Source organism: Halichoerus grypus, chromosome 12, assembly GCF_964656455.1.
Source record: "Halichoerus grypus chromosome 12, mHalGry1.hap1.1, whole genome shotgun sequence".
NCBI classification, from domain to species: Eukaryota; Metazoa; Chordata; class Mammalia; order Carnivora; family Phocidae; genus Halichoerus; species Halichoerus grypus.
In genome coordinates this window covers 20,468,151-20,489,384 of record NC_135723.1, presented here as the reverse complement: position 1 = coordinate 20,489,384, position 21,234 = coordinate 20,468,151, and the positions used below count along the sequence as shown (strand labels likewise).

Sequence of the window (21,234 nt, the reverse complement as noted above, 5' to 3'; positions counted from 1 at the left end):
GGCTCCACGCTCAGCATGGAGTATGCTTGAAGATTCTCTCTCCCTCTCCCTCTGCCCCTCCCCCTGCTTGCGCTCTCATGCTCTCTCTCTCTCTTAAATAAATAAATCTTAAAAAAAAAAAAAGGAACATGTAGAGGAACATGACGCCACAGAAATACAATCAGAAAAGTCCAGAATGTGGAAATCTCTGATCTGGACAAATGATCTGGCTTTTTCAACAAAAAAAGTTGCAAGAAGAGAGAAAGAGAAGGGGAATTTGTAGGTTAAGAGACTTGAGAAACAGATCAGTCATACAAATTTGACATGTGGGCTTTGTTTGGATCCTGATGGCAGACAGACCGAAACAAAAATATTATTCATGATACAATTAGGAAAACTTGGATACTAACTGAACATTTGATGCTATGAAAATTATGGTCAATCTTTTTAAGTTTGATGTTACTGTGGTTATGTTTTGTTTTGTTTTAAAGGTCTTTATCTCAAAGAGATAGATGCTGAAGGAAATGGAAATGATGTAACATACGGGGTTTTTGCCAAAATAATCATGAGTGTTGTGGGAGTGGGGGGAAGGGAGGTAGGAAGTGGAGGGTTCTAGATGAAACGGGATTGGCCCCAGGCTGGGAGATGAGTGCATGGGACCTTATTTTACTATTTTCTCTAATTTCATATGTTTGAAAATGTCCATAACAAAAAGGGTGTTTTTTAAAAAGATTTTATTTTTAAGTAATCTCTACACTCAATGTGGGGCTCAAACTCACAACCCCAAGGTCAAGAGTCACATGCTCTACTAGACTGGGCCAGCTGGGCACCCCAAGAGTGTTTTGTTTTGTTTTGTTCTTGAGCAGCAAACTTTATTCAAAATATTTGAAGGTATAATTCACTTAATAAGCATTTTATTCAACATTTATTGAGCTCTTATTGTGTGCCAGACACTAAGCTAAACTCTGAGGCTACAGAAATGGGTCAGTCACGATACTGTCTCCTTAAAGCTTATAGTCTAGTGACAAAGTATGTACACAAATGAAGTATAAGGAGAAGAAAATGCTATGCTCCACAGAAAGTAGTAGGCTGCCTGTCTAGGACAGTTTCAGGCAAGAGTGTATCTTCGTAGCATCCACTCCCACCCAACAATGACTGGGGGCTTTACTCAGCATCTACACCCAAGTCTCCCAGAACCTAGCACAATAGAGGTTTGAACTTGTGTGGAAAATATGACCTCAAATTATTTGAAAGTGGCTGCAGCCTTCCCAACATTACAGAGGGGTGGTCCACTTTGTGTTATCTGCTTCATGGTTGTCTTAGCTCACGCCACCGTAACAAAATACCACAGACTGGCTGGTTTAAACAACAGACATTTATTTTTCATAGCTCTGGAGGCTGGGAAGTCCAAGATGAAGGGGTCAGCTGTTTCAGTTCCTGATGACAGCCCTCTTGCTTGCTCACAGATAGCAGCCTTCAGCTGTGTCCCCACTTGAGGAGAGAGAGTGCCTCAGTGTCTCTTCTCTAATCCCATCGTGAGGGTCCTTTCCTCAGGGTCTCAGCTAAACCTAATTATCTCCTAAAGGCGCTATCTCCAAATATTATCACAATGGGGGTTCAGGCTTCCACATTAGAATTTGGAGAGGGGTGCCCCTGGGTGGCTCAGTCGGTTAAGCGTCGGTTAAACTAAGTCTTAGTTTGAGCTCAGGTCATGATCTCAGGGTCGTGAGATCGAGCCCCACGTCAGGCTCTGTGGTCAGTGCAGAGTCTGCTTCAGATTCTTTCTCCCTCTCCCTCTGCCCCTCTCTGCTCCCACTCTCTCTCTGTCTAATAAATAAATAAAATCTTTTAAAAAATAGATTCTCTCGCTCTCCCTCTGCCCCAACCCGGCCCTCCCCGCTGCCTGTTCATGCACGCATGCATGTGCTCACCCTCTCTCTAAAAAAAAAAACAAACAAAAACAAAACAGACTTGGGGGGGACACAATCAGTCCATAGTAGTGGTCTACTTCAGTGTGTCTTCAAGATGTGGCTCACAGACCCAACAGCATCAGAATCACCACTTTTTAAAAAATATTCAATATCAGGAGCACCTGGGTGGCTCAGTAAGTTGACTGTCGAACTTTTGATTTCAGCTCAGGCCATGATCTTGGGGTCCTGGGATCAAGCACTGTGTCAGTCTCTGTGCTCAGCCCAGAGTCTGCTTGTCCCTCTCCCTCCGTTCCTTCCTTCACTCTCTCTATCTCTAAAATAAATTTTAAAAATAAATAAAAAATAAAAATACTTAATATCAGAAACTTTGCCCCAGATTCAATAGGGCCAAGCTGGGCCCTGGCATCTGACTATTTAATTTTTATTTATTTATTTATTTATTTATTTATTTATTTTAAGATTTTATTTATTTATTTGACAGAGAGAGAGACAGCAAGAGAGGGAACACAAGCAGGGGGAGTGGGAGAGGGAGAAGCAGGCTTCCCGCTGAGCAGGGAGGCTGACGTGGGGCTCGAACACAGGACCCTGGGATCACGACCTGAGCTGAAGGCAGACGCTTAACCACTGACCCACCCAGGTGCCCCTTATTTTTTATTATTTTTATTTTTTATTTTTTTATTTTTTTTTTAAAGATTTTATTTATTTATTTGAGAGAGAGAATGAGAGACAGAGAGCACGAGAGGGAAGAGGGTCAGAGGGAGAAGCAGACCCCCTGCCGAGCAGGGAGCCCGATGCGGGACTCGATCCCGGGACTCCAGGATCATGACCTGAGCCGAAGGCAGTCGCTCAACCAACTGAGCCACCCAGGCACCCTTTATTTTTTAAAAAAGATTTATTTATTTGAGAGAGAGAGAGAGAGAGAAAGCTGGGGGGCAGGCAGAGGGAGAGAGAGAATCTCAAGCAGACTCCCCACTGAGCATGGAGCCCGACGATCTCACAACCCTGAGATCATGACCTGAGCCAAAATCAAGAGTCAGACATTTAGGGGCGCCTGGGTGGCTCAGTCGGTTGGGCATCTGCCTTCGGCTCAGGTCATGGTCCCAGGGTCCTGGGATCGAGCCCCACATCGGGCTCCCTGCTCAGCAGGAAGCCTGCTTCTCCTTCTCCCTCTGCTCCCCCTGCTTGTGCTCTCTATCCAAAAAAAAAGAAAAAAGAGTCAGATACTTAAACGACTGAGCCACCCAGTGCCCCTACATCTGACTATTTTAATAATTTCTGGTCATTTTCTTGAGTCTCCTTGTTGAACCCACTGGCTGAAAAACGCCAGGCCAGTAGGGGCACCCACATATGGGAAAGGAGCAATTTATTATTTATTAATTTATTTATTTTAAAGATTTTATTTATTTATTTATTTATTTGAGAGAGAGAGAGAGAGAGAGAGCGAAACAGCATGAGAGGGGAGAGGGTCAGAGGGAGAAGCAGGCTCCCTGCTGAGCCAGGAGCCCGATGCGGGGCTCGACCCCAGGACTCCGGGATCATGACCTGAGTGGAAGGCAGACGCTTAACCAACTGAGCCACCCAGGCACCCAGGAAAGGAGCAATTTAAACATTAAATTTCATAAGGTCACTATTTCCATGCCCCAATTTCTTTTTTTTTAATTAAATTTTTTTCATTATGTTTTTAATTTTAATTCTAGTATAGTGAACACACAGTGTTCTATTAGTTTCAGGTGTACAATATAGTGGTTTAGCAATTCTATACATGTCTCAGTACTCATCATGATAAGTGTACTCTTCATCCCCTTCACCTATTTCACCCATCCCCCCCCACCTCCATGCCCCAGTTTCTACTTTCTGGTTTTGGTTTTAGATTTATCTTGCATTTCTTTTGCTTTTCAAGTTCAAGGACTGATGGCCAACACACATCCTGACTCTGGGTCCAAGCACCCAGCCTTCTCTCCAGGGCAGATACTAATTCTTCCGCTATCATAATTGCCCATATCTGGACATAGTCACTATTTTGTACTCATCTGAGTTAATCCAACTTATACTTGCATTATTTTCTTTGGCTGAAGACTTTGGAAAGCAGCATGAAGTTTGGGGATTTTTCTTTTCTTTCCAGAATGAGAAAATTCTTCTTCAACACAAGGCCTTTAGTATTTTCATTCCCGGTCCTTCATCTTCATTTAACACCTTTGCACCCACTCAAGAAAAAGAAAATTTTCTAGACTGTTTCAAGGAACTACACACATGGTTTATTAGAACATAATTTCCTTTCTAGAACTGTGACTTTGGGGGTGCCTGGGTGGCTCAGTCGGTTCAGCAGCCTGCTCTTGATTTCAGCTCATGTCATGATCTCAGGTCCTGGGACCGAGCCCGGCGTCAGGCTCCACGCTCAGCCTGGAGCCTGCTTGAGGATTCTCTCTCTCCTGCTCCCTCTGCCCCTCCCCCACACATGCTCGCACACTCTTTCTCTCTTTCCAAGATAAATAAATCCTTAAAAAAATAAATAAAAATAAAACTGTGACTTTGCTTTAGTTCACTAAAATGTGCAATGCATTTCACGGAATTAATTTCCGAAACACTTTTAGGTCTTGGAATTAGTTTCAAGGTGCTACAGTGAACTGTTGATAATTGCAAGTTGATTATTTAAATTTGTTGGCATTTTTGCCCCCCCCCACATCTTGCCATTGCCCGCCTGCGTGTGGCTTCCCTGCTTCAAGCCACCAGTCCAAAACGATTGAGCACCTTGTCCTCTGGGTGCCAGGCACATGGAATGACAGCATAAAAGGCAAATACACGTTCCCTACCTTCAGGATTAAAATGCAGATGGGGAGATAAGGCAATCACAAGAGATTATAAAACAATTTAAAGCAGTCAAATAGGACTGGCCACGTTCCAAGTTGTTCCTTTATGGGAATCTGTATTAGTCCGCCAGTTTGATTGCCTAGCTAGACTGAGTGGCTGGTTCCCCGCAGCCCTCTTTGACCAAGCGTGAGCTATCAGAGAAAGCAATCTGGCACTTCCTCCGGGGTCTGTGAAACAACCTGCACTTCATATAAATCTTCAGGAAAGAGAAGGGAGCAGCCATGGTGTTCTGTCGCCAAAACTTTTGTACAAAGTTGAGGCGTCACTGGATTGCATTACTGAGAGAGAATCTGACTTCCGAGCTTGGAAAAAGCCAGTGGCAAGGCCAGTCTCCACCCTCCTCCCCTTTTCTCTCACCTCAGTCATGGCTGTGAGGCAAACGCCCTCACGCTTTCCCTTCCAGCTCCAGTCCGCTCATCAGGGAGTACCTTTGCCCAGGGGGCCAGTGTTCTGGAACCTCTACACCACCGTCTGCAGTGAGCTCTGTCATTAATGCAGCTCCTGGATTCGCCTCGTCGATTGGCCAAAGCCTCCTTAAGCGCTCATGTACATTTCTTTTTAAGCAACATTTAATAATTCTCAAACTCTGGAAAGTAGAACCATACCCCAAGGCCCAGAGAGAGTCTGAGAGCCGGCTAATTCATTTTCTCTTTGTTTTAAATAACTAGCTTGTAGTACCATTTCAAAGCACTGACTTTTTTTTTTTTCTTCTAAAGATTTTTAAGTGTATTTGTCAGGGAGCGCGAGCACAAGCAGGGGGAGTGGGAGAGGGAGAAGCAGCCTCCCCGCTGAGCAGGGAACCTGATGCGGGGCTCCATCCCAGGGCCCCGGCATCACGACCTGAGCCAAAGGCAGACGCTTAACGACTGAGCCACCCAGGTGTTCCTCAAAGCACTGACTTTCATTCGTGGCATTTTCTGTCCTATAACGTGCCAAATGCACACCATTGCAAGACAGCAAGATCTGGAGCCTTGGTCGTGGGGTTGGGCTCCGATGCTGTGACCTCCTCCCAGTGCACGGGCGGGTTACACCCTCTGTACCTCGCTCTTGTTCAGTCAAGATACAGAAAGCAAATAAAATGCCTGTCTGATGCTTACTGAATCCCCCCTGGGAAGAGACTGCAGGAGGGAAGGGAGTTAATTTCCCACGAGACAGATCTCCAAGGTGCAGCTGACTCCAGGGAATTTGCCACCTGGCCTTCCAGACAGAACGGTTCAATGGGCTCTAGTGCCTCATCCATCCACTAAAGGCCTCTTGGGCCCTCTTTGAATTATAAGCCAACTTTACACAGAATCCAGGATTTCTACACGCTCGCTGAGTGTTGCTAGAGATCTAGGATTTGGGGCTTTCCTACCGCATCGATGCTTTTTTTGCCTGTTCCGCTAAGCTGAGCAATGTGACCAGTATCCCTGGGAAGGGAATGCTTGGTCTGGGTGTCTTGTTGTCATGACAACATCTAAGCTTATTTTACCTTTATAAAAATGAGTCAGAAGCACATATTTTATGACTCCACTTATATGAAATGTGCAGAATAGGTACATCTGGACAGGAGACAGGAAATTAGTGATTGTCTAGGGTCTGGGGAATTTGGGGTCAGGGGGATCAGAATGGCTTTTTATGGGTATGGTGTTTCTCTTGGGAGTGATAAAACGCTCTAAAATTGTTTGTGGTTTGGGGTGCCTAGGTGGCTCAGTTGATCCCTCTCTTGCTGTCTCTCTCTCTGTCAAATAAATAAATAAAATCTTTAAAATAAATAAATAAAATTGTTTGTGGTGAAGGTTGCACAACTCTGTGAATATGCTAAAAACCATGGAGTCATACATTTTATTTTTTTATTATTTTTTAAAGATTTTATTTATTTACAACTTTTTTTTGAGTCATACATTTTAAATGGCTGAATTGTATAGAATGTGGATTGTATCTCAGTAAAGCTGCTAATTTTTTAAAGGATTTTATTTATTTACTTACTTATTTGAGAAAGAGAGAAAGAGCGGGTTGAGGACCACAGGGAGAGGGACAAGCAGACTCTGTGCTGAGTGTGGAGTCCAATGCAGGTCTCGATCGTATGACCCTGAGAGCATGACCTGAGCCAAAATCAAGAGTCAGACACTTAACTGACTGAGCCACCCAGGTGTCCCAGTAAAGCTGCTAATTTTTTTAAAAAGATTTTTATTTATTTGTCAGAGAGAGAGTGAGCAAGCACAAGCAGGGGGAGCGGCAGGTAGAGGGAGAAGCAGGTTCCCCGCTGAGCGAGAAGCCCAATGTGGGACTTGATTCCAGGACCCTGGGATCATGACCTGAGCCGAAGGCAGACGCTTAACCGACTGAGCCACCCAGGTGCCCAAAAGCTGCTATTTTTAAAAGAAAACAGAAAATGCACAGGCAACACTGAGTTGGGTGTGTACTTGAACTTGTTCCAGTGAAGGAGACGAACTACCTTCAGTCACTAAAGGAGAAGAGTCTGGTCTCTTACCCTATCTATCTACCCTTACTGTATACACAGTTTCTATTTGGGGCCTTTTCATAGTTGTGTCATAGCTGGTGAGCAACAGTTAAGTCAAAAACCACAAAGGCCTTGGTTACAGTTTACCCTTGTTTTGATTAACAATAACATGACTGATGTCACCATGGCTCAACTCAACCACACAGATGGATTCAGGAAGTTCTGGATGCGCGTTGGGGGCCAGTGGGGCTGACTAGCTGGAGATTCGGTGCTTCAAAGAGACAGTGGTTGGCTAGACCTCGGCTCCAGGGCAAGATGTCGGTGAAGGATGGAAAAATGTCTTCCCCCGACCTGGAGGTGGAATGTGGCTATGGAAGGAGTCCCGAGGGGAAAGAGAGTTCTCTGGCTTGGCTTGGACATACAGACTGGGAATTCATGAGAAGTGCTCATTTTGAGCCCAACATTTCTCTAACTTCCAGCCCAGCACCCCTCTTCCACTTCACTCCCACATCCCTGACCCCCAGGGGAAACCATACCAGGTCGGGAGGACAGGGGGGCTGGGGGGCACCTGTAGTGAGCTGACTGCCCTGGAGGCAGGATGAAGTCAGAGCACAGGAACATGAGACAATTCTCCCATCACTTAGTAACAAGGCTCTGTTGTGGTTCACTTTATGTGTCAGACTGGCTAGGCCACCGTGCCTAGAGAGTTGATTAATTTTTTTCTGGTTGTTTCTGTGAGCGTGTTTTTGGATGAGATTTCCATTAAATCAGTGGGCTTTGAAGAAAGCCGATTATGATGTATTGTATGGTGACTAACATAACATAATAAAATTAAAAAAAAGAAAAGAAAGCGGATTGCCTTCCATAATGTGGGTGGGCCTCGTCTAAGCAGTCGAAGGCCTGAATAGAACAAAAGTCTGACCCTCCTCTGAGCAAGAGGGAATTCTGCCAGCAGACTGCCTTCAGACTTCATCTGAAACACTGGCTCTTCCCGGCTTGCTGGGAGAGCCTCTACCGTCGAACTGCAACTGTTTCCTGAGTCTCCAGCCTGCCGGCCGCCCCCTTCAGATTTTGGACTTGCCACAGGCCTCCGCAATGGCATGAGCGCATTCCTGAAAAGAAATCTCTTTGTGGGGCGCCTGGGTGGCTCAGTCGTTAAGCGTCTGCCTTCGGCTCAGATCAGGATCCCAGGGTCCTGGGATCGAGCCACGCATCGGGCTCCCTGCTTGGCGGGAAGCCTGCTTCTCCCTCTCCCACTCCCCCTGCTTGTGTTCCCTCTCTCGCTGTGTCTCTCTCTGTCAAATAAATAAATAAAATCTTGAAAGAAAGAAAGAAGAAAGAAATCTCTTTGTATATATGCCTCCTATTAGTTCTGTTTTCCTGGAGAACCCTGACTAATACAGGCCTGTATTTCTCCGTCTTCGGGAGGGACACTCGGAGCAGAAGGGAAATGTTGCTCTGACCTCACCAAAAGGAGGCCACGAGACAGCCAACCAAGGACAGGAGCAGTAGTCGAGGCCTCGGTGCGGCAGCTTAGGGAGAGCATAGCTGGTGAGAGAGCCATGTGAGAAACAGGCGAGCCTCCAACGAGAAAAGGGGATTAGGAGACCCGTGCCTCTAAGTCGTACCCGTGGGCATGAAACTCGGCCAACAAGCCAAGCAAAGATGGCTGGGGGCCTCCGCCTACTTCTCTCTTCTGGAACTTGCCCAGTCTGTAAGTTGCACATCCACAACTACAAAGGAGTCTGGGACATGTAGTTTTAGGCTTTCCAGCCTCTGAAACACAGAAAGGCACCCCAGGAAGAGGTGGGAATGGATACTCAGTGCCAATGGGTGTCCAACCCAAGCCGTGATTGTAACTGGGGTGCTATTCTTGCTCTTGCTCAGGAGTAATCTTGCGCTGGTTCCGCTCGGCGGCATCAAGATCAAGGGCGGGGCTTACTCTCCGTCCGCTCCCTCTCCCGCCGCCAGCCGCCCAGGGCCCCACCCCCTTCGCAAAGGCTGATGGACATTCAAGAATATCGCAAGGAGGGGTTATGCGTAGGGTGCAGGGAGGACAGAAAGCCAAGGATTTCTCCTGCCCGTCAGGCCGGCAATGGAGAAAGCCTGGTTGCTGTCGAGTACAGCTTGTCACCAGACACCTGCCGGAAGGCAAGTGGCACAGCCCCTCGGCCCGGGCAAAGTATAGGGCTTGCTCAGATGCAGTTTTCTCCTGGGGGCCCACCCCACCTCTCTCTCACCACCTACCTCCCTGCTGTCTCCCTTCATCCCTCAGCCTGGGGAATACTTTGCTAATCTGGGTGAGGAGTTTAGCTTTTCTCCTGAGGTTTTCTCAGTCCACTTCACTCCACTAAAGGCCAAGACCAACGGTTTTCAAATGTTGCCGGCACGCACCAGAATCACCTGGAAGACTTGTTAGGACACAGACGGGGGCCTCATCCTCAGAATGGGCGAGCTGGTAGGTCCGGGTGGGGCCCAGGACTTTGCCTTTCTCTCCCTGCCGGACCCTCCAGGCTCTCCCAACCACTCTGCTCGGCACTCAGTCTTCTTTCCTCTCAGCTCCTGACAGCCATTGGCTCCACCTGGTCTTCCCCCAGGGGGCAGGGCTAACGCTGATCCTTCCAGACGCCGTGCTGAGCAATGTGCAGACGGCACCTCATTGAAGCCTCACGACAATCCTGCCGATAGTATTTTAGTGCTCATTTCACAGATGAGGAAATGGAGGCTCAGAGAGGTCACGCCACTAGGAGCTGAGGAGTCCGGGATTGGAGTCCAGCTTTGTTTGGCTCCCAGTTCCGGGCCTTTCCCCGCATCTTCATGATCTGGTGTCATTCTGCATCCCCAGCCCATGGGACAGAGACCTTCAGCAGGAGACCCGCCAGCACTGTGTGTGCGACGAAAGGGCTCTGTTGTAGGTGTAAGTCTCTGGACCAAAGCTTCATAGGCTGTGTCACTCAGAGTGGGGGCTTCAAGGCCGCTGTTTCCATCCAGGAGGCTCATTTCCCATATGCGTGTTCATTTCTGGGACATTCTTTTTGACAATGAAATCGGTGGGAACTTAGGTTTTATTTCAAAAAAAATCCCGCAAAATTCCTAGCAAACCGCAAATTGGGTAGATTGTAGGGAGGAGGCATGTTATTTTTTGGCAGAAATAGTCTGGCAGTAAACTTCTAAAAACATAATAAAAGTGCTTTTTAACGTCCTGTTTTTCCTCCTTTTGTTGATTTTTGAGCCTTTCTTCCCAAGCGAGGAGTTATGCAACAAGATTTGAAAATTGCCAAACTTCTATTTTGTTGGTAGTTTTATTTGGTTCCCTCTCTGTGTTTCTGTACACCTTATCTACCCTGAACTTGAACCTAGGAACTGAACTGACTTTATAGAACTCTGAGAGTGACCCAGAAACCACATGGGGCTAGATAACAGTTTCCTAACTGTGAAAAATGAAAAGCAAAGTGAAAAGCTCTGAAAAGCTAACCATAGGCTATCAAGGTCATACATGATCTGTCAGTGGGGAGGTAAGCCTTGACTGAACCTAGGAATATGGATGTCTGTGATAACTGGTTCTTGCTCTTCTCCCTGAACAAAAAATTCAAATCCCTATGCCTTTCTGGGTGTCTTCAAAAACTTCCACTGCGGGGCACCTGGGTGGCTAAATCAGTTAAGCATCTGCCTTTGGCTCAGGTCATGATCACAGGGTCCTGGGATCCAGCCCCGCATCGGGCTCCCTGCTCAGGGGGAAGTCGGCTTCTCCCTCTGCCTGCCGTTCCCCCTGCTCGTGCTCTCTCTCTCACTCACTCACTCTTTCTCTCAAATAAATAAATAAAATCTTAAAAAAACAAAAAACAAACCCCAAAAACTTCCACTCCCCACATCCCATGAAAGCAGGTCTGGTGCAAGGGTTAGGGGTGCAGACACTAGAAGGAGACAGTTTCTTCCAGATCTTAGTTCTGCCTCTTCCTAGCTGTGTGATCTTGGGCAAGTTGACATCTCGATGGCTCAGTTTCCTTATCTGTAAAATGCGGATGATAAGGTTAGAGTTGACAGAGTTGATAGGGTGGATTGAATAAGTTAATACATCTAAAATGCTTACTCAGAGGGGTGCCTGGGTGGCTTAGTCGTTAAGCATCTGCCTTTGGCCCAGGTCATGATCCCAGGGTCCTGGAATCAAGCCCCGCATCGGGATCCCCGCTCAGTGGGAGGCCTGCTTCTCCCTCTCCCACTCCCCCTGCTTGTGTTCCCTCTCTCGCTGTGTCTCTCTCTGTCAAATAAATAAATAAAATCTTAAAAAAAAATGCTTACCTAGAGCCGTCTCTGGTGTGTAGTAAATGCTCAGCTAAAGTGTTATTATAAGATGGCTTTGGTCTTGTGGTATAAATTAGATTACACTATGTGAATCCATCTACAAATACTTTTCTGGCTTCCAGAGTGGTTAACAGACTCACAAAGTCCTGGTCCTTGCCAAAGATGTGTGGTAGCAGCAATTCCTCCAGAACAATGTGCTCCTTCTCAGCAGCATTTGTCATCCTTTTAGTCAGGCCTCCTTTGCTGCTCCCTGTCAGAGGTGAAGACACAGAGGCGAAAGTCACAGGTCCAAGCAGTCTCCCATCAGAAGCCCTGGGTGAAATCTGACTTTCCTTGTTTCCAGCCTTGGCAGGGTGGACTGAGAGCCGTGAAACGTCAGTCCTGGCCCTACCATTGACTAGCTGTGTGCAGAACCCTAAGATAGGAGGGCTTCCTAGATCCCAGGGAACCTGCCCAGGCCTCAGAGCTGATGGATGACGCACTCAGGTGTGAAGTTTGATCATCGCCAATAAGCCCTGTCTACTGGCAATGAAGCCAGCTGGGGCAGGGGAAGCATAAATGGGAGAGGCAGAGCACCCTTCGGTTCTTTCTATTCAGTGCTGGGAGGCAGCGTAGCTGAGATTCTGCGCAGCCGCCGAGACAGGCCCCCCACAAACGTAGAGTGTCTGGAACCATGTGGAGGCAAAGTGAATATTGGGAACTCTTGGCCCATGTTTAAGAGTATTTACCTGGTGTGATACTGTGATTCACAGTAAGAAATATGTATTTGGTCTTTGACCCCATTCCTGGTACAGTGCTCCACAACCCCTTGGAATTTTCTAATCAGTAAGATCTATAAAGGTGTCTTGTTATTATGCTAACTGGGTGACTTTTGGATCCCTACCTAAGGATGGGGTTTGGTTGCCAGAACCAATCAAGAGATTAGAGGGTTGGAACTTTCAGTCCCACCCCCTTGAGCTAAGGGGTGGGGAGAGGGGCTGGAGGTTGAGGTCAATCACCAGTGGCCAATGATGTAATCAATCAGGCTTAAGTAATGAAGCCTCTCTGTAAAAACCCAAAAGGACGGGGTTCAGAGAGCTTCCGGCTAAGCAGGTGGGGTTGTGAGGGGAGTGATGCGCTCAGAGAGGACATGGGAACCTGCATCCTTTCTCTCTACCTTGCCCTATGCATCTCTTCAATCCCACTGTTCCTGAGTTACGTAATAAGCCAACGATCTGGTAAGTAAAATACTTGTTTGAGTTGTGTGAGCCGCTCTAGCAAATTAATGGAACACAAGGAAGGGGTAGTTGGAACCTCCAATCTATAGATGGTTAGTTGGTCAGAAGCACAAGGGACAACCTGTACTTGCTTGCAGTCGTCACCTGAAGGTGGCAGGAGGAGGGGCAGGGACAGCATTGTTGTACGACCGAGCCCTTAACCTGTGGGATAGGACGCTATTTCCAGGTAGATGGTGTCAGAATTGAGTTGGACTGTGGGACATCCAGCTGCTGTCTGACAATTGTTTGGTGTGCAGAAAAAGCCTACACGTTAGGATTGGGAACAGAAATACACGTGGCATCAGGAAGGCTCGAGGTTCCAATTCTAGCTGTGCTATTTACTATATGGGTGACCTTGCGTTAATCACTTAACCTCTCCCAGCGCCCGGTTTTCCAAGTGGTGTGTCATTAGTAAATAAATATAAGTACGTGAGGCACCTGGGACAGTTTAAGATAGACTAAGCTCTTAACTCATTCATTCCTGCGATCATCGGCAGGGTCAGCTGGTAGGCAGAGGGAGGCAGTGGGACTGACTTGGCGAGGCTGGTTCTGGAAAAGCTCATCAGGTGGGTTCAGTGGAGAAGGCAAGCTGGGATCAGGTTCAGGCAATTATCAGTATCTTCAGGGGGCACAGTAAGCAGGGAATAACTGTCTAGATGGTGGACCAAAGACCTGGAGGAATCCTGGCTCTTGAGCATGTGACTCGCTCCAGCAGAGTCCCAGCCAGTGGGAGGGTGGGAAGAAAAGCACGGAGCTGGCAAACAGCAAGACAGGGTAATTAAACCTCCGCTTGGGGGCAGGTCTTTAGGCCCAATGAGGGAAACTGAGGCACGAGGCAGTTGTCAAATAAATAAAGGTAGTGGGGGCGTGTCATCAGTCCTAATGAGGGAAACTGAGGCACAAGGCAGATGTTGAATAAAGGAAGGAAGTGGAGAAAAAGGGATGCAGGAGACCTTGTGAGCTCTCAGAGCCCTGCTGTAGCTCCAGAAGTGGTTCCCAGCCCGGTGAGTCCTGGTCCCCCGGAACCCCGGCACTAGGAGCACGGCTTTGAGGAGTGTGCCCATCGGATGTCCAGGGGGCGAGCAGTCAGGGCATGGCCGTCTGAGGGAGATAGGAGCAAGAACATTCCTCAACAGTGACAAGGGCTGGAGCTTGGCCTAAAAAGGCTTTTCCTAACTATCTTCAGAAAAACATGTGGTCTTTCTTATCAAACCTGGTTCGTTCTTGGAAAGGAGCACTCCTGGCTCTAACCCAGTGGTCTACTGTTTTTTCACAACTGCCGAAACAAAATGAAATGGAAAAATTTGAGTGTAAGAATAAGTGAAATTACTTGGCCTTCAGGTTTCGTGGAATTTCCCCAACTGCTTTACCAAGGCTCATGCCTTGGTGAGGTTGTAGTCTCAAATTGGGACACAACTATTACTCTGAACTTAGAAGCAACCCTGAATACTTGAGCCCTGTTATAAACTGTGTTAGCAGAAGTCTATAAGTTTATACCGCAAATTTCCTGCAGTTTTTTCTCTACTCATTTGTTTGTATGCATGTGCAACTGCTCACGAGGAGGAGGAGGGAATCAATATCTGGGTAGGGGGCAGTTTTTCTAAATTTCTGAGGTTTTTTTTGTTTTGTTGGGTTTTTTTTTACTTATAAGATTTTTGCTTAGCATCTCTTTCTGATGCAGTTCACAATGTCTATCGCTCCTGCCGAAATCACTGTGTGATTTTGGCCTCTGCTCTTAACCTGGGTGGCTCAGTCGGTTACGAGTTATTGAGCATTCTTGTTTATGCTACCTTGGAGCCAAGTGTCCATATAAAGCTTAAATTCCCAGGATTTCATCTACCCTTCAACTCTGAAACAAGGTCCCTAAAGAAACCAGCTCTATCTCCTTGCTGATGAAATCCTGAACAGCCGCAGCAACCCATTTCTATTTCTTCTTTTTTTCTAAGAGGAAATGCTTCAAAGCAGTCTGAGTTTTGAAAAATGGGAAAAACTGGCTCATATGTTTATAGATCAAAAGATTAAAATATTTGAAGATTAATCCTTTCAGTGCAGATTATAGACCTAGCGTTTTAAAGTTGAATTCCTGGTCCTCTAATGATTTAAAAAAAAAAAAAATCATTTATCACGGTGCCTGGGTGGCTCAGTTGGTTAAGCGTCTGATTCTTGGGCTTCGGCTCAGGTCATGATCTCAAGGTCGTGGGATCCAGCCCCAAGCTGGGCTCCGTGCTCACTGCAGAGTCTGCTTGGGATTCTCTCTCCCTCTGCTGCTCCCAACCTCCACCCCTACATGTGTGTGTATGCACGCGCTCTCTCTCTAATAAATAAATCTTAAAAAAAAATAACTTATACTTCTTATAGTATAGTATATCTGAAATATCATCCAACTCCCTTCTGGCACAAAAATTTCAATGTAGGGACGTCTGGGTGGCTCAGTCGGTTAAGCGTCTGCCTTCGGCTCAGGTCATGATTCCAGGGTCCTAGGATCGAGTCTCACTTTGGGTTCCTTGCTCAGCAGGGAGTCTGCTTCTCCCTCCCCCATTGCCCCACCCCCTGCTTGTGCTCCTGCTCTCTCTCTCTCTCTCAAATAAATAAAATTTTTTAAAAATTTCAGTGTAGATACAAGATCTGAGAAGACGGTTTGGAGACAAATGGGTAGAGATTATTACTTTGTCAATTTCATCAAAGCCTACTTTTAAAAAATACTGTGCTGGGGCACCTGGGTGGCTCAGTTGGTTAAGTGTCAGATTCTTGGTTTTGGCTCAGCTCATGATCTCACGGTGGTGGGATAGAGCCCCACATCTGGTTCCGTGCTCAGTGCCAAGTCGGCTTGAGATTCTCTCTCTCCCCCTGCCCCCTCCCCAAATAAAATAAATAAAAATTAAAAAAAAAAATACTGTGCTATTGGGGCGCCCGGCTGGCTCAGCTGGTGGAGCATGTGACTCTTGATCTCAGGATTATAGGTCTGAGCCCCATTTTGGATGTAGAGATTACTAAAAATAAAATGTTAAAAAAATAAAATCAAAATATTGTGCTATTAAGCTGTTTTTGGAGTGATAGTTATGTAGGCCTAAAGTTGTATATAAACAAGTAACTAAAATTTTCATTCAGCAGTTGCATAGATTTAATTTTATTACCTATTAATAGAATACAAAATGTTACTTCAAGCTGGCTTTCTATCTTCATGATCTTTATTAGATTTAACTGGCCTAAAACCAGCTAGAAAAGACTCTGTTATAGCTCTGATTCATTGGTTTTATATTCACTGAATCAGAATTATAAAGGCCTATTTTGTAGGTAAATCATGTTGTGGGCTCAACACTCATGAGTAAAACCTTTCATTACAAAGAGATTCCCTTTTGGTTCTGTTAGAAATAATTTTGGTTAGAAAGTAAATAGTAGTTGATTTATTCTTGGTTATTGAGTAAAAAGTGAATGAGCAAGAAATGTGGTGTTTTTGGGGTGTGTGTGCGTGTGCGCTCGTACGCGCATGCGTAGGTGTGTTCAGTGGACTAGAGCACACGTACATTGTTTTCCTGGGTTATCATAAAAACACATTGACAATAGCATCTCCAGGGCTGTGATGAGAGTTGTGTCAGAAACCAGGGATGATGACTGATTTCATTCTGTGCTCCTGAGATCTATTTTAAAAATAGCATATACACATAATGTGAAAGAGAGAATCCTACCTTGTGTGCACGCATGGCTGTCACGAAGTAATGTTTAACTTCACGAATCTGAGGAACTTAAAATGTGGAATTCTAGTAGGGATGCCAAGGAGAGGGAAAGGAAGAGAAAAAGGCGAACAGAGAAAACCTGGTAATATTTTTTCCTGTTTGGTGTTGTTGGTAAAATGGTAACCAGAGGTTTTTATGACACAGAACTAAAAGGACCCATTAAAGTGTGGATAGTGTGGCTTTGCACAGTCAAATGCTGGGCAGAGAAATACAATGTCACTAGAAATTGCTACAGCAGAGTTTCAGTGAAGGATTGTAGAACAATAAGGCCTTGTTAATCCCATACTGGTTTATTCAAATAGTGTATAATTCAAAGCAATTGCTGCTCCCCAGGCAGGAATTTACAATTGCTACATTTGAAGGGAGGCTAATGTGTCATTCCAAGGGGAAATCAGGTCTGGAAAGGGCCTCGTGGTTGGAGAACCTCCTAAGTCCCAAAACAGCTCCACAGCAGGCCAAGTAAAACAAAAGGGCAGAGAACCACCCTGTGAAGTCAGTCTGCCTCCAAAATGAGCTGTATTTCCCTTGCTTCCCTCCTGTCTTTCTGGTGGATTGCAAATGTCCCCAAAGCAAGGAGCAAGGGGGAAAAGGCAAAGGAACTCAAGTCCTGGATAAGCTATTACTTAACTTCTTGCCCCCCAGCAAGGGCGTACAAGTTCATTCATGAGAACCCCATGTGTGCATGAGCTGTATGTATATTTAATTGATGGTGAATACAGAGCATCCTCCCTTGGCATAAGAACACTGGACAAGAATCAGACATGAGTCAACGGCAAGAGGAGGCTTGAATCATAATATATTTTGAACAACTTGGTCAACAGTCTTTCAGAGAACAATCCTCCAGCTTTATGTTGGCATTTTCATGGAATTAAATGTGAACAGCTTAAAATTCCAGGATTTTAAAAAACGCAGCTTTCGTTCCAATGACTGACCCATGCTCCCAGGGACACCAAGCTACGTCTGTCTCCCAACAACACTGTGAGGCTAGCTAATCAGGTAAATAAAAAATGGGAAGAGCTGGGGGTTGAGGTAAAACCCTGATGAAGAACCCACCTTAAATGGGGTGGGCTATTTTTGACCTGAGAGCTGCCTGTTAGACACTCAGGAAATTATCAAGAAAGGCCTTCAGGGGAGACATCTCAGCAGACTTGGATTCAAATGACCCTTTCATGGTCTGGGATTCTGAGCTGCTATTACATGTTGTGGCACATGCTCAGCCTTGAAGGGCGGCCAGGGCAGAGACCTTTATTGCTCGGCCATATCTATGCATCTCCCCAGCCATCCCAGCCCCCCTCTGTACTTGGTTCTGTCCAACCACTGAGACAGAAGTGACCCATGTCCCTTCCAGGCTGAAGAGGAGCACGTGTGAATTCTCCATGCCTTTTCTTCTCTGGCCAGGATGGTGGAGACCTAAGATTCTGGTGATACAACTCCAAATGTTGGAACCTCTAGCAACCAGGGTTCTTGAGCTGGGTTCCCTCGTCTCCACCTCCCACTCCACCACCAACCCGCAACCGTCACGTAATGAAAGCAACGATACGCGTTACTGTGGTAAACCAAGATTCTGGACTTATTTTGTAATTGCAGTATAGGCGAGGCTAATAAAGCGGCTCTTCTGGATCTTTGTGTAGAAAAGGAAACTCTTCCATCTGGAGAGAGGATGAGCAATCTGAGTTATGCAGTTCTGGAACAAGCCCCCCTGAGGCTTTGCCAGATTGCCTTTGCATCATATTCTCCCCAAAGTTATTCCATGCCATTGTTGGTCACTGTTCTTCAGGGAGTGGTGAAGGAGGAAGTGAGGAGGAGCCCTAGTTGGTGGGGGTTGACATGGACAGTTCCCTTCTTAGTTTCTCTTCTTATTCACAACCTTCTCCTGGGATTTTGGGCTTGCTTAACATACGGTACAAATCAGTGAAATTATTCACTGTGGTTTTCATCTGAGTGAGCTGGTTTCCGCTCCTAAGAAGGGTCTTAACAAAACAGGAAGTTTTTCTTGGATCTAGAAATGGAACTCTGCTTCCTGACATGAGTTTTTACCAACTTCTGCAAATCTCTATTTTCCTACTTCCCTGTCAGAAGGTGGAACACAGAGACCACTAGATGTAACTAGAAAATGCCGATGAGTTATCGTAGTAGATTTAGGGCTGATTGGGTTTGGTAAAATGGCAGCCTGCCCAGGCCAGACCACATCCTCCCATCCGACTGCTTTATCTCCTACCTCTTCCTCCACTTTGGCCTTGGCAAAGAGGTGTGAAGGGCTGAGGAACACTATGATGACTGGTAGACACTCCTTGATAGTAATCTTTGACATATGTTTCCCAAATGATATTCCTCAAAAGATTTTGATATGCATCACCCATTAGATTCTACTCCGGGGGGACAGTGAACAAGTCTGTCTGATTCTCAATACCTTTCACATGGCGGGCACCCAAGAGAATTTGAAGGAATCCAGGAAGGAAGCCTTGATTCTTGTAACTGTCTTGTAATGGGGATTGAGAAAATATATATGTACATTTTAAGGATGGAGAAATGGAAACATGATGAGTTTGTTACTTGCTCAGGGTCACGAAGGGGTCAATTAAGAGGTAGAGCTAAAATCCAAGTTTCTCCATTTGTTTTCTTTCAGTTGTACGACAGGTTAAAGTCCTCTCCCCACCCCACCCCACCCAGTAATATAGATCATTTATCATCACCACCATCATGCAATGTAAATTCCCACCCTGAGATTCAACAGCTACATTTGCATCGGGCAAGTCTGTCAGGAAAGACCTCAGAATCCTGACATCCCTCTCACAGGGGGATGGAGTCTAAAGGTGCTAATTCTTTTTTTTTTTTTTTTAAGTTTTTATTTAAATTCCAATTAGTTAACATACAGTATAATTTAGTTTCAGGTATACAATAGAGTGATTCATAAGGATCCTTAAATTCTTACTGACTTGTATTTTCTATTCCCCCCCAAAGAATAAATAGGTACTATCTATGCTATCCAAAAATAATAGAGTAAAAATGCCTCTCATTTTCAATGTCTGCACATAGGGAATTCAGTGGGCTTCTAGCTCAGCATTTTGAATTATTAATCAAGTAGGTCTGGAGCAGAAAACCATGGGAAGGGAATTGTGGCAGAAACTGCTGGTTGTTCTCTAGTCTGTACTTCTTTTCTTATTAACAGAATTTTTAGCCAGATACATGGTCGCCCAGCTTCCCAGCCTCCCTTGCAGCTGGATATGGCCAAAGTTGGGAGTAGAAGTTGGTGTATACAACATCCACAGTGTTGCTCTTACAGAATGTCTTTATTTTCTCCTTTTCTGCTGGGATGTCAGTGTGAGTGTTGGAGCTGGAGCAGCTATCTTGGGCTGTGAAGCAAAAGGCATGTTTTAGGAGCGGCAGCACAATGAGAGAAAGAAACTGGGCCCCAGACTCAGCTGAACTGCCACTGTATTTTGGCTTCTCTTTGTGAGTCGTTGAACCCGTAGCCTAAGCAATACCAGATCTAAACATTTACTAGAACCGTGTTCCAACTTCCTGGCCGGGAAAACAAATGTGCTGTTTGGAAAGAGCATATAATTGAGTTAATCAAGCTTTCTGTGTTTAGGGGCACAGGGTCCAGTTTTAGCTCTGTGATCAAAAGTGAGTCCTTAATCCAGGCAGGACAGGTTATATAATAAGGATGGTGAAGAAGCTGTGGAAATTCAACTGGCATTTTCAGCAGACCACGTATACTTAGGCTCTCCCCCTACACAACTCAGAATTTGTGCATGTGGTGCCAAGATTTTGTGTAGGAGGGCTGCCTGAACAGGCCATCTTGCTATGTAGCCTCTCCAGCAATATGGTAAATTCCAGGCTACATCTGCCAGTTAGTATGAATTCAGATGAGTTAGAATTAAAATTATTCACGTATTAACACACAGGATAAGTTAAGATGACTAAAGATAATGGAGCAACTTTTTTTTTTAATAAAGATTTTTATATATTTGAGAGAGTGAGAAAGCGTGAGAGCATGAGCAGGGAGAGAGGGAGAAACTGACTCCCCACTGAGCAGGGAGCCTGATGCAGGGCTCGATTTCAGGACCTGGGGATCATGACCTGAGCCGAAGGCAGATGCTTAATCGACTGAGCCACCCAGGCGCCCCCAGGAGCAGCAACTTCTTAATAGAAATTCTGCTTTTTGGAGGCCTCTTAGGAACACAAAATAGGCTTACCTTCTGAGCTGAGTTGCTCAGTGGCTAGATTCCAGCCACAGGCTCAAGTCTATGACCCAAAAGGTCATACTGAATCTCTTAATAATCTATAACCAGAATGTCATCATTTAAAGAGAGGTTGGTGAAGCTCTCTTAACCCAAGTTAATTAGCAGCTCTGGTCTATTTGTGGAAGTATGCAACCTTCCAGTCTCCTTCCAGATTAAAATAATACCTGATTGGATGCTAGATGTGTCTGAGAATTCCCTCACAACTTCCATGGTTATTCTCTTCATATCATGGTCAAGGCACTTGGTATTTCATTTTTCCTGTTTTTCAAAAAAGGAATCTTTAAAAAGTCACACAGCAGCATCGGGATTGAAACCTTCCTCTGAGGCGAAAGCCCATTTTGTTTCCAGCCCTCACGAAGCAGTTGGTCCAGAGGCTGGAAAAGTCCTTTGACAGCATTCCAGCCCTGTCAGCATCTTCACCGAGTAGCTTTGCTATTCGCTGTAAACAGTCGTAAATTCCCAGAACCGCAGACA

General features: G+C 45.7%; 1 protein-coding gene across 6 annotated transcripts in view; it reads right to left on the bottom strand.

Moving 5' to 3' along the window:
* Nucleotides 1-4,149: 4,149 nt before the first annotated feature.
* The window catches only part of LOC118519800 (uncharacterized), a 46,803-nt gene continuing 29,718 nt past the window's right edge, over nucleotides 4,150-21,234 (bottom strand). For 3 of the 6 annotated variants that reach the window (XR_013443087.1, XR_004909349.2, XR_013443092.1), the window contains one exon: nucleotides 17,292-19,866. Coding sequence is in view for 1 of the 6 variants with exons in the window: in XM_078060037.1 (XP_077916163.1) it covers nucleotides 11,753-11,773 (21 nt within the window). In the remaining 5 variants the exon portion in view is untranslated. Of the gene's footprint in view, nucleotides 11,231-11,520; nucleotides 11,774-17,291; nucleotides 19,867-20,924; nucleotides 21,019-21,234 lie in introns of those variants that run through there. The other 3 variants (XR_013443091.1, XM_078060037.1, XR_013443089.1) reach the window with 3 other exon arrangements.